This window comes from Anarrhichthys ocellatus, unplaced genomic scaffold, assembly GCF_004355925.1.
Source record: "Anarrhichthys ocellatus isolate YVR2014 unplaced genomic scaffold, GSC_Weel_1.0 scaffold192, whole genome shotgun sequence".
In the NCBI taxonomy this organism is placed as follows: Eukaryota; Metazoa; Chordata; class Actinopteri; order Perciformes; family Anarhichadidae; genus Anarrhichthys; species Anarrhichthys ocellatus.
In genome coordinates this window covers 177,769-193,922 of record NW_022280222.1, presented here as the reverse complement: position 1 = coordinate 193,922, position 16,154 = coordinate 177,769, and the positions used below count along the sequence as shown (strand labels likewise).

At 40.3% G+C, this 16,154-nt stretch overlaps 1 protein-coding gene across 2 annotated transcripts in view; it reads left to right on the top strand.

Moving 5' to 3' along the window:
- LOC116400704 (phospholipid phosphatase-related protein type 4-like) overlaps positions 1-16,154 on the top strand; it is a 42,658-nt gene that overhangs the window by 10,209 nt on the left and 16,295 nt on the right. Inside the window, exons 2-6 of one of the 2 annotated variants that reach the window (XM_031878663.1) lie at positions 758-943; positions 10,462-10,591; positions 10,723-10,918; positions 14,200-14,257; positions 14,526-14,699. In XM_031878663.1, coding sequence (XP_031734523.1) covers positions 758-943; positions 10,462-10,591; positions 10,723-10,918; positions 14,200-14,257; positions 14,526-14,699 — 744 coding nt within the window. The remainder of the gene's footprint in view (positions 1-757; positions 944-10,461; positions 10,592-10,722; positions 10,919-14,199; positions 14,258-14,525; positions 14,700-16,154) is intronic. The other variant, XM_031878664.1, reaches the window with a different exon arrangement.

The window sequence follows — 16,154 nt, the reverse complement described above, 5'->3', positions numbered from 1 at the left end:
GATTTAGTTTTTATCAATAAAAAATACAATCTTTTATTTCTTAATCATTTGAACTGTGTGCAAATAATCACTATAGATGACTACAGCAAAGTAAAAGGATAACACTTAGAACCTTTGATGGTTTACTGACTTCAGAGTGGTTTTGAGACGGTGGAGTCTTGTAGACCAGCTGCTATAATCAACAAAAACAATCTGTTTTTGCCAATATTGATCATCAAAAGATGGCAATTTGTATCGACGGCAATAAAAGCATGATCGGGGTTCTCCAAAAGTTATATTCGCTCTTTTTTTGTGCTGATCCGATTTGTCACTCAAAACCGTGAGTGTTATGAGCCGTTGCACCCCTAAAAACTGGAGTTAACTGAGGTATCTAGTCACTGTTGTTCAGCCTCTGATATGATATACTGTGTATGGTGTTTAAATCATAAAACACCATGGTTAAATATTGAAGGGTTCTAATGGCCACTAGTTTCTGACCCGACTCCCTGATGGATCAGAAAACTTTCTTTTGCTGCCAATAAGCAATTAAATGTATTTACACAGAGTTAAATCATAACATAAGTTACCTCGAGAAACTTTTCATGTAGAGCTGGTCTAAACCGTACTCTATAATTTACCCAACATTCCCCCATTGGCAAACGTTGGGTGATAGTGGCAAGAAAAAAGGTTAATATTTGACAAAATATATAAATACAACTTGACTATATTTTTAAAACTATTTTCTCACTTATATTGTGTTGTTGTTTCTTTACTGCAGCTCCCTATCCTGGCCTCCTCTGTTGTCAGTCTTTATTTCCTGGAGCTGACCGATATATTCCAGCCGGTGCATTCTGGGTACAGTTGCAATGACCGCAGTCTGTCTCTGCCCTACATCCTGCCCAGACAGGAAGTCTGCACACTGCCTCTGCTCTTCAGCTTGGCCTTCGCCGCTCCCACCGCAACAGTAAGTCATCACCCCCACACTGTACCTCACATTAATATCTACGAACCGAAGGCTTACGAGCCGAACAATACGTTTGAATAATACTAGTGCATTTGGAAAATGCAGAAGCTTAAATTGTGGGAAATATAATCGGTGCACTCAACCTGGCAACCCACCCAGCGTAACAGACAACATGCTGCCACCACGGTTCTGCTAGGCTATACTAAACTAGCTTAGCAGGAAAACAACACGCATAAACTCACGCTACAAGCACACATGCTACAAACTCTCCCCGTAGCGTTTAGCTGTTCCCTACTGATTCAAACAGGGCTAAAGCAATCGCCACACAATCCCCATTTCTCCAGACCATAATTCCTGCTTTGTAAAAGAAAACAAAAGCCCAAACAGAGAATCAAATGTCCGACCCTAACCTCGCGATGACGGCATGCTTCGTCAAAATTAATGTAATTAACACAAAGAACAAACTCAGAAGAACCAGTCACATATATTTATATGACAACAAAGCAACAAATCAATCCAGAAAACTGCGGCGCTAAAACACATATTCATCCGCACACTGAAGAGCACGAGCCATTCAAATATTATTCACATCAGAGGGAACAATATTAACCATATCATAAAAACGACACGATAGACAAATGAACACAGTAGTAACGCTACTGCAAAAACACAAAAGCAGTTCACTTACCACAGCTGCTGTTCACTTAAAGACAAAGTCCATCCTCCTTTCTTTGATTACAAAGAGTTTAATGACGCGGTTGAACAGAACATCGGTGCGGTTCAGTTCCAGCCAGAGGTCCTCCTGCGAACGTGTTCGTTGAGTTATTGATCCATTTGGGTCTCAGCAAAAGTTTTCAAAAACACCGTAGCTTGTAAGTTTCGTGTCGTGCTATGGTGTCTTGTTGCTGCCTTGGTTAGCCACCTCAGCTTAGCAAATCTAGCATAGCTCCAAACACCAAGACGCTCACTCGCAAATAAAACTCATTCTTAGCCATAAAATGTGTAACGCTTCTCCGACACTGTCAGCCAGGAATACCATTTGTACAAATCCTTTTCCTGGCTGGGTCAGGGCTGCTAGCTGTGGGGTTGGCTGACCTTTTCTTACAGCTTTTCTGGAAATGTCCTTCAGAAAGCTGTTGCCAGTAACTCCCAAATCTGTTTCTCCTCCTTCAGCCATTGAGTGTTAAAAAAACAAAGCCACACCAAGCAAAACGCTAAAAATATCATGTCAATGTCATAACCTCTTATATCTTTCAACTTGGACTCTTACTACTACTAAGTTCTGCTAGCTAGCTTTCAGCTTCACAACAGTGCCGCTAGCCCACTGACCAATCACGGCGCACGTTAATGCTGAGCTGCACGTTAATGCTTATGTACTTGTAGGCCACGTAGGAAGCTCTGACATGTCAAAGAATACGCCCAACATGTCAAACTATAGATCTGATTGGTTGAAGACTATGACGATCAACAATATCCCCCATTCACTCAAACTGCAAAGGCTTCCTAGAGCACCTCAGGCCTCTCTCCTTACATAGAGACATAGGGGCGGAATCTGATTGGATAAAAGCTCTACTTAAAACAAGCTAATGGGAAAAATAATTTGAAAACATGTAGTGTATTTATGAAAAATTATGAAATTATAAAATAGCTATAACTTTGTGATTCTGTTTAGGCCAGCAGAGAAGGCTTTGGTGGCCCTGACGGCCCACCACTGGATTATACATGTAGGGAGGAGCTGTTGTGAGAGGTAACAGAAAAACGCAAACATAAAAAACTTCAAATTCCATTTAAATAGTTTGACGACTTCAAAAAGATTGCAGAATCTAGTATACAAGTGTGTTAAACTTGTATTCTCTCTACTGGCCATCAGGGGGTGACTCCTCTGGTTGTATAGAAGTCAGATTGTACAGAAGTCTCTGAGAAAATGACCCTACTTAAACATCGTATACATGAGTTTATGGTTATACTTTTTAGTTTAAAGTCTTCTTCAATACAGCATGGTATTCATTTTGTAAATTATGGTCCATTTAGAGCAGGGGTCTCAAACTCATTTTCACTCCGGGCCACATCAGCATCATGGTCGCCCACAAAGGGCCGGTTGTAAATGTAACTACTTGTAACATATTGGTAAATAACTCTCTGCATTTGATTATTGTTTATTCAAGTGTAAAAATATTGTACATGCAGTTATATAAATGTATAAATATATTTAAGCACATTTGTTATTAGAACTTAAATCCTTTTAACCCACATTACTCTATCAAAGATCAAACTATTAAAGAAAATAGCAAACACAAATATCAAACACAAGTTATTACAATAACTTTGTTCAAAGCTTAAAATCCTTTCAAGGGTGCGTTTGCACAATCCCACGTGAAGTATTTCATGTGTTTTAAAGCCAGTTTAAAGTAGTCTTCAATGTACTCACAATACATTTCATGTCACATGTACAGTAACCAGCCAAAGAGCTGCTTCTGTGACTGTGTGTTTAAGTATTTCATAATTTTGACTTTCAATCTCATCATTTTGACTTTCTATCTCATAACTTCGACTTTCTATCTCATAATTTCGACTATGGGGATATTTTTATTATCAAGTCTAACTTCAACTTAAAAATTTTTTTTTTTTTTTTTACTTTTCTTTTTTTTTTTTTGCTGGCGGATTCGCGGGCCACATAAAATGAGGTGGCGGGCCGGATTCGGCCCGCGGGCCGGGAGTTTGAGACCCCTGATTTAGAGTCAAATAGACCATAAAGGAAGGTATGCTTCAGGGCGGGGTTACCTTGTGATTGACAGGTCGTTACCAGAGCCATATACTGCGCGTCTACCGCGGCGCGTATCCAAATAGGTCACTTCAGTTTTGTAGTGACTGATTCCTGTAACTAGCCACTCGCCTGGGTGCGGGAGAAGATCGTGTTTTCGTACTCGCTTCGACATAAAGTTTCCAGGCTTTTCGTATCTTTGGGTGAGGTTCCCATTTAATTAGAGTTCACAATTTACAATACAACTTGATATCACTTAGCTTCCTGGTCTCCCTCTGGTGTGTCTGGTTTTGCGGTAAAAACCATGCAATCTCCCCGTCACCCATGCATCATCACCTGTCTGTTGCACCTGTGCCCCATATATTAATTACCTGCCACACTAACCCACACTGCCACCCGTGGTCAACCTAAGGTAGGCTCCCAATATACATTTATAATACCCAGACCTAACTAATGGCTCCTACAAGTTTACTTGTTGCAAAAACCAAGATGGCCATGGACTCGGCAACGGGTGACGTCCTGACGACTATGTCTACTTCTTATATACAGGCTATGATCAAGCTACTGTGCTAGCACAACAACCATTGCCACCTTTCCCATCATTATGATGTTGCCATAAGTCTTTTTGCCATTTTCTGGTATGTGTGTGATGAGATGACCCAGCAGCACAGACAGTAACATCACAGCCTCTCAAAACCACATGTGTCAATGAGGGAAGAGGACATAAAGTCTGTCACAACTGCACGTCCAATATAAGTTGTTGAGGAACAACCTTAAAAAAAATTGTAACACCTAACTTAATCAGACACTTATTATATTGTAATTCATTCCCATCATGCTGCTCAGAGTAATCACAGTGAGCGGCTCATCTGCCAATAGCACTGAGCTAAACAGCTAATGGAGATTTTGTTAGTGACCACTGGTAGACAGACACTTGACTGGTAGACAGACACTTGAGTGGTAGACAGACACTTGACTGGTAGACAGACACTTGACTGGTAGACAGACACTTGACTGGTAGACAGACAGTTGACGGGTAGACAGACAGTTGACTGGTAGACAGACAGTTGACTGGTAGACAGACACTTGACTGGTAGACAGACACTTGACTGGTAAACAGACACTTGACTGGTAAACAGACAGTTGAGTGGTAGACAGACAGTTGACTGGTAGACAGACACTTGACTGGTAAACAGACAGTTGAGTGGTAGACAGACACTTGAGTGGTAGACAGACAGTTGACTGGTAGACAGACACTTGACTGGTAAACAGACACTTGACCGGTAAACAGACACTTGACCGGTAAACAGACACTTGACCGGTAAACAGACACTTGACCGGTAAACAGACACTTGACCGGTAGACAGACACTTGACCGGTAGACAGACACTTGAGTGGTAGACAGACACTTGACTGGTAGACAGACACTTGAGTGGTAGACAGACACTTGACTGGTAAACAGACACTTGACTGGTAAACAGACAGTTGACTGGTAGACAGACAGTTGACTGGTAGACAGACACTTGACTGGTAAACAGACACTTGACTGGTAAACAGACAGTTGACTGGTAGACAGACAGTTGAGTGGTAAACAGACACTTGACTGGTAGACAGACACTTGACTGGTAGACAGACACTTGACCGGTAGACAGACACTTGACCGGTAAACAGACAGTTGGCCGGTAAACAGACACTTGACCGGTAGACAGACAGTTGAGTGGTAGACAGACACTTGACTGGTAGACAGACACTTGACTGGTAAACAGACACTTGACTGGTAAACAGAGAGTTGAGTGGTAGACAGACAGTTGAGTGGTAGACAGACACTTGACTGGTAGACAGACACTTGACTGGTAAACAGACACTTGACTGGTAAACAGACAGTTGAGTGGTAAACAGACAGTTGAGTGGTAGACAGACAGTTGACTGGTAGACAGACAGTTGAGTATCAACATTTGTTTATTTATTTATTTATTTTTCAGGGACAATGCACACCAATCAACAGTTGAACTGTAAGCGAGCCAGAGTTAGCCAGAGAGTCTAATTTACATCTGCTGTCCCCAGCCAGATGTTTCAAGGCAGCCTAAAATAACAAAGTCTCAAATGGAAACGGAATTAAAATTCATAGACAAATGGACAGCAACGTATAGACAAAACCAATACAAAAGAAAAGTGTACGACATTAAAGCAGAGCAGACATAACAGGCTGCAGCATGCGTCACGCAGAACAGACTCACCTACAGGACAAGCACATATACAGTATAACACTGAAGCACATAACATACACATCAAAAAATGGAAAATAGCAACACTGAACAAGAGAAATGCACATATAGGCGAAACAAGCAGGCAGGACAGAGCACATCAATGCTTGCACGCCTGATTGGCAACAAGCCATTCCTTAAGGTTATGCTTGAATGTTTTGTACGTGTTTTGTGTGCGTATGTGTGGTGGCACAGCATTCCACGAGTGAGCTGCTGTCACAGAGAATGTAGACTTACTAAACGAGCTTGACCTTTGTGAAATGACACAATCACCTCTTGCAGCAGATCTAGTGAGTCTGCTGCTTTGAGTGCTTTGTTTAATAAAATCACTAAGTGGAGGCGGGGCCATACCATGTCAAATTTTAAAAACCAGACACACATCAGTGAATTTAATGATGTTCTCCCAACTCAGGATATGGTGTTTGGTGAGAATATTGCAGTGATGGTGACTTTTGGTTTTTTATCAAGTGTTTTTAGGGCTTGTTTATGGAGAATATGAATAGTTTCAAATGTTGTGCTGCTGGCTTGTGCCCAGCTGGTTAAGCAGTATGTCAGATGGGGGATAATCATTGCATTAAAATACAATTTTGCACTTTGCAAGCCCTCTTTGTGAAGAACATACAAACCATTTAGTTACATTTGTCATTGTGGACGTGAGTTTAAGTGCAGCTTGTTCTTTGTTCTTTGCGTGCACATAAATCACTGTATCGTCAGCGTACATTTGAATATCACACCCATCGCAGACACCAGGCAAATCATTAATGTATAAACTGAATAATAAAGGTCCCAAGATAGAACCCTGGGGTACTCCCATGTTAGATCTCACAGTAGATGATAAAACATCACCCACTCTGACACACTGGGTTCCTTCAAGGTAGGATTTCAGCAAAGCAAGAGACTCTCGGGAAAAGTTAAAATTTGACAGTTTATTAATCAGGACATTGTGATTAACCGTATCAAAAGCCTTCTTCGGGTCAAGAAAAAACGCTGCTACTACACCCCCTTTATCCATTTTTAGCTTCACATTCTCTAAGAGGAAGCAGTTGGCCGTTTCAGTCGAATGATTAGCCCTGTAACCAAACTGCATAGGATGCAGCTGATATGGAGAGCTGTAGAGATGTTTAATAAGTTGCTCTGCACACGTTTCTCAGCAATTTTGGAAACAGCAGGGAGGATACTGATTGGCCGATAATTAGAGACATCGGTTGAATCTCCTGACTTAAAAATGGGTGTTACTATGGCTGATTTCCATCCTTTCGGAAACATATTGCCTGAGAGAGTTGTTGACAATGCTTATGATCGGGTGAGCAAGTGTGCCTTAGTGTTTCTTCAGAAAAATATTGTCAATTCCATAAACATCTTTGGCCCTAGAGTTCTTGAGTGAGCCTAGAACTCTGGTGACAGTAGATTCAGAGACATCTTGAATAGAGAAGCATGGTTGACCTTCATTTACTGGTATAGGATCAAATTGACCAGTACTGGAGCTTCAAGTTAAAGCTTCCACTGAGTTGATAAAGTATGAATTGAAAGCTGTACAAATTACAACTTCATCTTGTGTAAGGCACCTGTTCACATTCATTTTAAGTTGCTTCTTTGAATTGCTGTTCTGTTTGTCTGTTAAGTTCTTTAGATTATCTCATATTATTTTAGAATTACCTCCTGCTTCATCAATGATCTTAATAAAAAAATTAGCTTTTGCTTTTCTAAGTTCTTTCTTTACCTGATTTCTCAGCATTTCTCTGCCTATCATTTCCTAATTTAGACTTGAGATCCAGTTTTAACGCATAGTCCCATTTTTTCATTAAATTCCAGATGTCACTATTTAGCCATGGAAGTGTGTTCTTTTGATTTTGTTTAATTTTGGCTTTTTTAAGGAAACTGTTAATTGTGGTCTGTATTGTGGATAAGAAGATATTGCTATCTTCCTCCACACTTGCACCCGTTAAACAGTTGCTCCAATCAATTCCTTGTATAGCATCCTCAAATGAATTTTGGTCACCTTTTGGTATTCTTAATTGATAAGCCTTCCTGGTAGAAGACATATTAAAACGTTTCTTTGTAAGTTTTCTTGTTAAAAGTATTAAATTATGGTCAGACATACCAGTTACCATATTGTGTATTTTGATCATTCTTTCTGGTTTATTGCTAAAAATCAAATCAATCTGGGACTGAGAAGAGTGGGTTATCCTTGTGGGTTTGTTCACTAACTGGGTCATATTAAAGCAATCAATCGTACGTTTTAGGGATTTTCTTCCAGATTTATCCTCCCAATTTACATTAAAATCACCCATTAATATAACCTCTTTGTCAAAGTCACATTCCTTTAACATGGAATTAAGCTGATCATAAAATTCACATTTGGACGATGGTGGTCTGTAGAGTCAGAGAAGAATAAGAGACATTTGAGATGATAGTGACACTTTCAGACCAATACATTCCAATATGACATCACTTGACGACTCAATCTGGCTGCAGTTAAGGTGTTCTTTAATGTAAAACATTACTCCTCCTGCTTTACCACTAGATCTATCTCTTCTAAATATATTGTATCCACGTACATTCAGAGCAACAGAGGGTGAGTTTATATGTAGCCATGTTTCTGAGAGACATAGAAAGTCCAGGTTTGAATCCACAACAAGATGTTTTATTTGGTCCATTTTAGGCAAGAGTCTTCGAATATTCAAATGCCCCCCAAACAGTCCTTTAGGTCTTGTGTGCGTATCCCAGAGCACCCTGGCATGATTGACCGTTTTGAAAAGTTTATGTTTACGTAATCTTCTGATAGCTGGATTCAGGCCACTTTGTTTCACTTTCGTTGTTACAGCACAATGTTTGGAGTTTTCAAATTGTTGTGAGCAGGTATCCATATCAGCGTGTCAGTCAGTGGACTAAAATGATTGACAATTGAGTTTGTATTATCAATGGGTAAAATGTCTCCTCCGTCGCAGTATGTGTAGATGGTGTTGTTCTCAGGACTCACTCACTTGTTGGTGTTGATCCGGACGCCAGACCGGTTGGTAGCTGGCCTGCTGCTGCTGGGACCTGAGTGTAATCTGGTGGTACGTGGCATGCTGCTGGGGCCTGGACCTAGCCTAGTTGTAGCTGGCATGCTACCGCTAGGGCCTTGGCCTAGCCTGGTTGTAGCTGGCATGCTACTGCTAGGGCCTTGGCCTAGCCTGGTTGTAGCTGGCATGCTACTACTTTGGCCTGGGCCAGACCTGGTGGTGGCAGAAAGTTTGTTTCTTCCATCCAGTAGTTCACATTTATCTGGATGAAGAGTAGAGCCACCCATGCATTGCTGTTGATCAGTAGCCAGCAGTCCCAAATGGAAAATATCTTATCATATCAACATTGTTGATAAATGACCTCAAACATATCTTCGTCATTTCTAAACCACAATTTCATGTTGTTCTTCAGCCAACACGTGCAATAAGATAATATTTGCTGATAAATTCGCCAGACATCCTTTTATTGTGAATTCACAGTACACGTATAACAGCACTGTTGATTGCATCATTGTTGTTGCTTGTTATCTTCTCAGCACGAAAGGGCAATGACCCAACTGTTTGTCCACATCTTTTGCTGCTTCTGCTGCTTTTGATCCTTTCCACGCTGCAGTGTTGCTGCTGCTGCTGCTTGCTGTGTCAATTGACAAATCTGCATCATGTCTTACATGAAAATTGTGACTTATTTGTCACTCGGGCTTCACTACTCCACTGAAAAGACTAAAAATAGAAAACATACATGAAACAAACATGGTTTGAAATGATTTCCACATGGTTTTCCACTGCATGAGGTTTGACTGGAGCTCTTTTCATTAAGTGATCTATCTTATTGTGTCCTCTTCTTCTGCTACAGTTTAATGACATTCGACTAGAGAATTAGTGCCACCAACTGGTTATCTCGATGCGCCCAACTCTTAATATTCGCATAACAGCAGTTGATTCATGTTTTTTTCTGTTGATGTTCCTTCAATTTCAATTTATTTTCAGTTTATTTTTGTATAGCCCAAAATCACAAATCACAAATTTGCCTCAGAGGGCTTTACAATCTCTAAAGCCAGGTGTTAAAAATCTGGTCTAAAGCCAGATCAGTTAATCTTAATGCACCATTTATATCAGAGAGCCAGCACATCTAGTTCACCTTCTTTGCTTGTGTTTGAACTTCATTTTGATATGACTTTTCACATTTTGAGATTACATAAAGTACATTTTTGACCTTCGAAGCAGTAGGTTGACAAAGAAGCAAAACGTAATACTAGCTTTTTTTAGAGTATCTTGCAGTCTTACTCGTCTGGGATGGAAATCTCTTGATTTTTTTTGTCAAATTTTTGCATTTAATCTTCTATTTAAAGTGTAAATAAATAATCGAAACCATAAACTCAAATTCAGGTATCAGTCATGACAGTGGGACATTAACAATAATAAATTCCCTAATAATATTGGATGTATTTGGTGATTTAAAATCTCTTCTTTGTCTGTGTCTGTGTGTAGATTCTGATAGGAGAGGCCATTCTGTACTGCTATCTATCCAGGAGGTCATCAGCCACACAGACGGAGGCCAACATCAACGCTGCAGGCTGTAATTTCAACTCCTACATCCGCAGGGCTGTACGCTTCATAGGTGGGAGGACACATGCTTTATGCACACAACTGATTATATGCATGTTTTCAGTAACTGAACCACAGACAACAGGCAACAGCTCGAACAGCAACATGTTCTACTAATCTGGTGTTTGCTGTTGCTTTTCCCAGGTGTCCATATCTTCGGCCTGTGTGTGACAGCACTGATAACTGATGTTCTCCAGCTGTCCACTGGTCAACACACACCCTATTGGTTGGATGTGTGTAAACCCAACTTGACCCACATTAACATGTCCACCTGTGATGAAGCTTTTATTCTGGAGGATATCTGCTCTGGACAAGATGCTGGGCTCATCAATGCTGGGAGGTAAGGCTTAGTTTTACCAAGCGACTGACTGTGGGAGTGTGGGAGTGATCTAGTGAGTGTGTCAGAGGATGTGTGTGGGTGAGTGGGTCCTTTTTAATGTTTAGTTTTAGCACACTCACACATGAACGGGCTATAATCTTCTTGTAGCTGCAGACTCATTTTCCCTGTTGTTATGGTTACAGATCTGCTCAGCGGACAAGTGTTCAAACAGACAATATGGGCTAAATAGTAGAACTCTACATCATCACTGCCAAGGTCATGTACTACAACATGGGTTGGTGACAACATGGCTGTTTTACTGTGACAAAATGATAAATGACACATATTAAGCCAACATTGAGCTCACTTAAAGCACCTACACACCCATCTGCACAGCCCCACTGATGTTTCACTTATTGGCTGGTCCACCAAAAACTGCAGTTTGTCAATAAAATGAGAATTGCTGGTCCACCTTGAGATCAGCCAATTTAAGTAAGCCTGGGCTGTGGTTGTGTCTAACAGCCCCCTTCACTTTAATCAGCAATTTGCAAACAAGATACAGGAACTCAGCTCGAGGCTGGAGGAGTTGTAGCAGTTCACCGACAGCCTGCACTGCTACGTTCACAGTTACTGCTAACTTCATACTCACGTACTAACCTAATATTACAGGCTGATGTGGTGCAGCACAACCCTATCATGGTTCACAATCACAGTTTATTGTGCAATATAAGGGGTTCTTTTGATCAAAGGGAATTATAATGGAACCTGTAGTCTTACAAAGAACCCTTGAAAAAACCTTATTTGCCGAAGTAGATGGTTCTGGATAGGATCTCAGCCCTTCAGGAAGAACCTTTCTGGAGCCCTTATTTCTAAGGACATGTATGCTTTTTGGTCTTTCTTCAGCATTAAACATACTGTAGCTCCGAAGTCACTGGGCAGTTTTGTCACCCATTGTTGCTTGTATTACCAGCTGCTAAATCAGTGGTGGCTGGTGGAACATGTTCTAGGTAGGGCTGTGCCATATCCTATCAATTTCAGCAAACATCCCACAATGATTTAATGCAAAAACATTAAGGTATCAAACACGCATTACTACTTTGCAGTTAAATAATATAACATTTATTCCAACATGAAAAAAAGCAGTAAATTACACTTTGATAAACACGTCAGGACATCTTATTAATGTCACCCTCACAGGGAATTCAGTATAATATAATAATATATATATCATATAATAATATATATATCATAATAATATAATAATACATATATCATATAATAATATTCAGTATAATATAATAATATATATATCAAATAATAATATTCACTATAATATAAAACACACACACACACACACATATATAATGATTTATTTATAACTATATATCCATTTCTCAGACTTCATGTCCCTCACTCCCTAACTGTCCGTGCTGGATCTGTCCCGTTGTTTTAAAAAGCTAAATAAGTTATTAGCATGACGTCATCCAGCTAGCCAAACCTGTCTGGTGTACAGTTAGTACAGAAGCTTCGCATGTACTGCTTCCCTTTCCTGCTAGTCTGCTGTCTGATTGTGAGGTCAGGCTGATCTGGGATCTGCAGAATCTCTGCCAAAGTTCTCCTCTCAAACGGGTCTTCGAGGAGTAGTGCTCGCGCTGGGGCACGCGCTCGCCTGTAGAGATTTCTCCTGACGAGAATGCGCAGCTTTGGGCCAAATCTATTCGAGGACGCTGATTGGCTAAATTGTATGTCACTCATTTATATCTTTAATCAGCAATTGGCTAAACTGCTTCATAGACCCCTAGCTGAGCGTTCTGAGACGTGTCGTGCACACAGGCGGAGAGGACGAGCAGGAAAAGCATATATTTTGCGCAGATATCATATTTTACACATATTACTGGGTACATTCCATAGTTCAAAAACACAAATATTGACAATTTGTATAATTTATTATTATTATAATTTTATTTTTTGTGTGTGGCTCAAGGTGGGGCCAGGCCCCATGGCCCTCTATTGGCCAGCCGAACACTGTGCTCAATGATCTCTGATCGGGAAGTGCTCAGAGCAATTTCGTGGCATTAGATGGCAGAGGCACACACACAGACCTCTCTGAAATCTCATTAATGTAACATTTTACCAAAAGGCTGCACAGTGGCGCCTCCATTAAACCTTCTGACAGCAGCAGCAGGCTTTAGCAAAATACGATACAGAATGTTCCGTGCCTCTCTGAACAGCACACTGGTGAGCTGTTCCACACAGATTCTTAGTGTACACAGGGAAATTATCTGGAGTATAGCAGGCGTTCTCAGGATCCATCCTGAGCTCCTTAAAAATCTCAGGATATTTCTTTCTTTCATTAAATCTCAAAACACCATGTCCGCTGCATAATTAAACATTATCTTATCTGTAAACTGTATTATTATCGGGAAATGTGTTTATGCAAATGTGTCTACAGATTAAACAGACCGTTGCTTTTCTCTCAATACTTTCTCAGTTGTGACATTGTGCATATGTAGATAGATATGACTTAGTGAGTCAATGGGCATCAAAGAAAACTGAAAAATATATTATCGTGCTACAAGTTACTAGGGCTGTGTATTGGCAAGAATCTGACGATATGATACGCATCATGATAAAGGTTGTGATTCAATATATTGCGATATATGTACTGTAAGCAAGGATAATAAAAATTAAATGTTTACTTTTTTATGCAGTCACAACAGTTGGATCTCTCTGCATTTACTACAGTCAGTGTAACATCCAACATCCCAACACAACATTAACCACTGTCTGATACCAATCTTTGCATGTCAAATATTAGTTAAATCAATACTGTATCACAAAACATTATGTGACAAATACATTAACGGAGATCTATGTATTTGGTAACATATTTGTGGTTCTATATTTATGTAGACCTCTTAAAATATCCAAGACTACCAACAGTGTCAATGCAAAGGTATGAATTAATGCTTTATAATAATGAATAGTTAGAAACACTTAATAACACACACTGCATCTGTATTTAGTTGCATGATACCAGGATACTGTTTGTAATATTTAGGCGATGAAATAGCAAATCACACATCAGAGGTCTGGAGTGGTTGCCCTCCTTTTGTCCTTCATACACTGCATTTATTAAACACCTGCAGAGCTACCACCACACACACACACACACACACACATACACGTCCAAGTTTCTTTGAAAGTCACTTCCCTGTTGCAGATGCATATTCAGCATTGTCCTCAGCTGTCTGTACATGATCATTTTGTAGAACACACTGTCTTTCTTTTGTTCTTTATAGGAAGTCTTTCCCCTCCCAGCATGCAACTCTAGCTGCCTTTGCTGCTGTCTACATCTCAGTAAGTGGTTTCTTATACACTCTCTTATGTAGACTGAGACTTGTAGCTGACGATGCCACCTAAACTCTAGCCACAGAAACATAGAACATATATCTCTTGTGGGTCATTTACAAATGGCTTGACATTTAAATAGATCTAATTTAATCACAGGTGGGAATTGAACACAGTCTCACTAATCGGAGTTGACAATCACAGGTTTGGGATTATCTGTTTTTATATAAACATTTAAAAGATCATGATTGGCTCATGTGAAATATTTGTGTTTCAGATGTACTTCAACGCAGTGCTGACGGACTCTGCCAAGCTGCTGAAGCCTCTCCTGGTGTTCTCCTTCGTCATGCTGGCCATCCTGGCCGGGCTGACGAGGATCATCCAGTTCAGAAACCATCCTGTCGACGTCTACTGTGGATGGTTACTGGGATCTGCCATTGCTGTTTATCTGGTAACACTTTGAACCATCACAACCTTCTTGAGATATAAAGAAAGGTTTCCTGTGTAGCTTAAAGTGTGTGTAGTATTTGTGGGCATCTAGCAGTGAGGGTGCAGACTGCAACCAACTGGAAGTTCTCCCGTGCACCAATTGTGTAGGAGAACTACGTTGGCCGCCGGAAAAACGTAAACGTGTTTGGTTTGTCCGTTTTTGGCGACTGTAGAAACATGGTTCTGTGAAGAGGACCCGCTCCGATTGTAGATAGAAACGGCATGAAACCAAAACACAACCATGTCTCATTTTTAGGGGATTATACACTAAAGAATACATACTTACTGTGATTATATTCTATTTCTGCCAATAGATCCACGTAAATGCTACACAATGTATTTTAAACCTTATTTATCTATTTGTAGCCTAAATGATTTATTGTTTCAATATTGTTTAATAGTTTTAAACCTAATTATTTTATACTTAAGTGATAACCAACTTAAAGCCGATCAGTGCTCACCTGCCAATATTCTCTCCGAATGAACGAGCCACCAAAGCTGTTGTAGCTCCTGCAGTTGTCCTTTAAACAAAACGATTAGGCTCTTTATTAGTACCAACATCTTGAAATATGCCAATGGTCACACTCAAAGCAGATCAAGTAGTGATGCGCGGGTCAGGCTTTTCTAATATCTGTACCCACCCGACCTGTTATGCACCGCCCAACCTGCAAAAATATATGTTAATCAACGAATCCCGACCCGCAAACCTCCAACTCAATGCATTATTGCATGTTCCATTATTATGCATACAATCCCTACTTGTATGTACTGTATATGACGATTGTTTTAAGTTTAAGTCTTAATATGATAACTGCTGTATGAGAGATAGTGGACCAGAGAGAGCTTGATGTCGTTGAAAGCCATGCAAGAAGTATGTTGTGCGACTGAATGCACCCTTTTAAGCAGAGCTGCTTCTACCCTTGTACATCATAGCCTGCAAAACAGCTCTGCCACAAGAGCAAGATGTTTGACACTGAAACGTCGTCCAACCCTCTGTGTAGGAGTGTGGACTGAACGGCCTTAATGACTAAGTGAAAGTTTTTTTAGGGCTGGCTTTACAATCCTCTTGGGCCTGGTTGGCTGAGGATTCCAGATGGGAAAAGACAGCTGGAGGCAAACTTACAGTAAAATCGTTCAACATCTCCAACATGAGGGAGGCCGCAATTGTAAGCCATACGCAATGGCAAAAACACAATGGTGCTGTCACAGCATCATTCGCATCCAGAGTCACAAAGTCACATATAGTTTGAAAATCTACAGAGAAGTAGTATGGAGTTTTAAAAGGGAAATATGTTTGAGGTGTAAAAATATACTATTCTAATGGATGCCTGTCATCCAAGAAGAGTATATTGCATCCATGATGTATTTTTTGCTCATTTTGTGCTAGTTTGTATTTGAAAGAGATAGCAAGTTCATA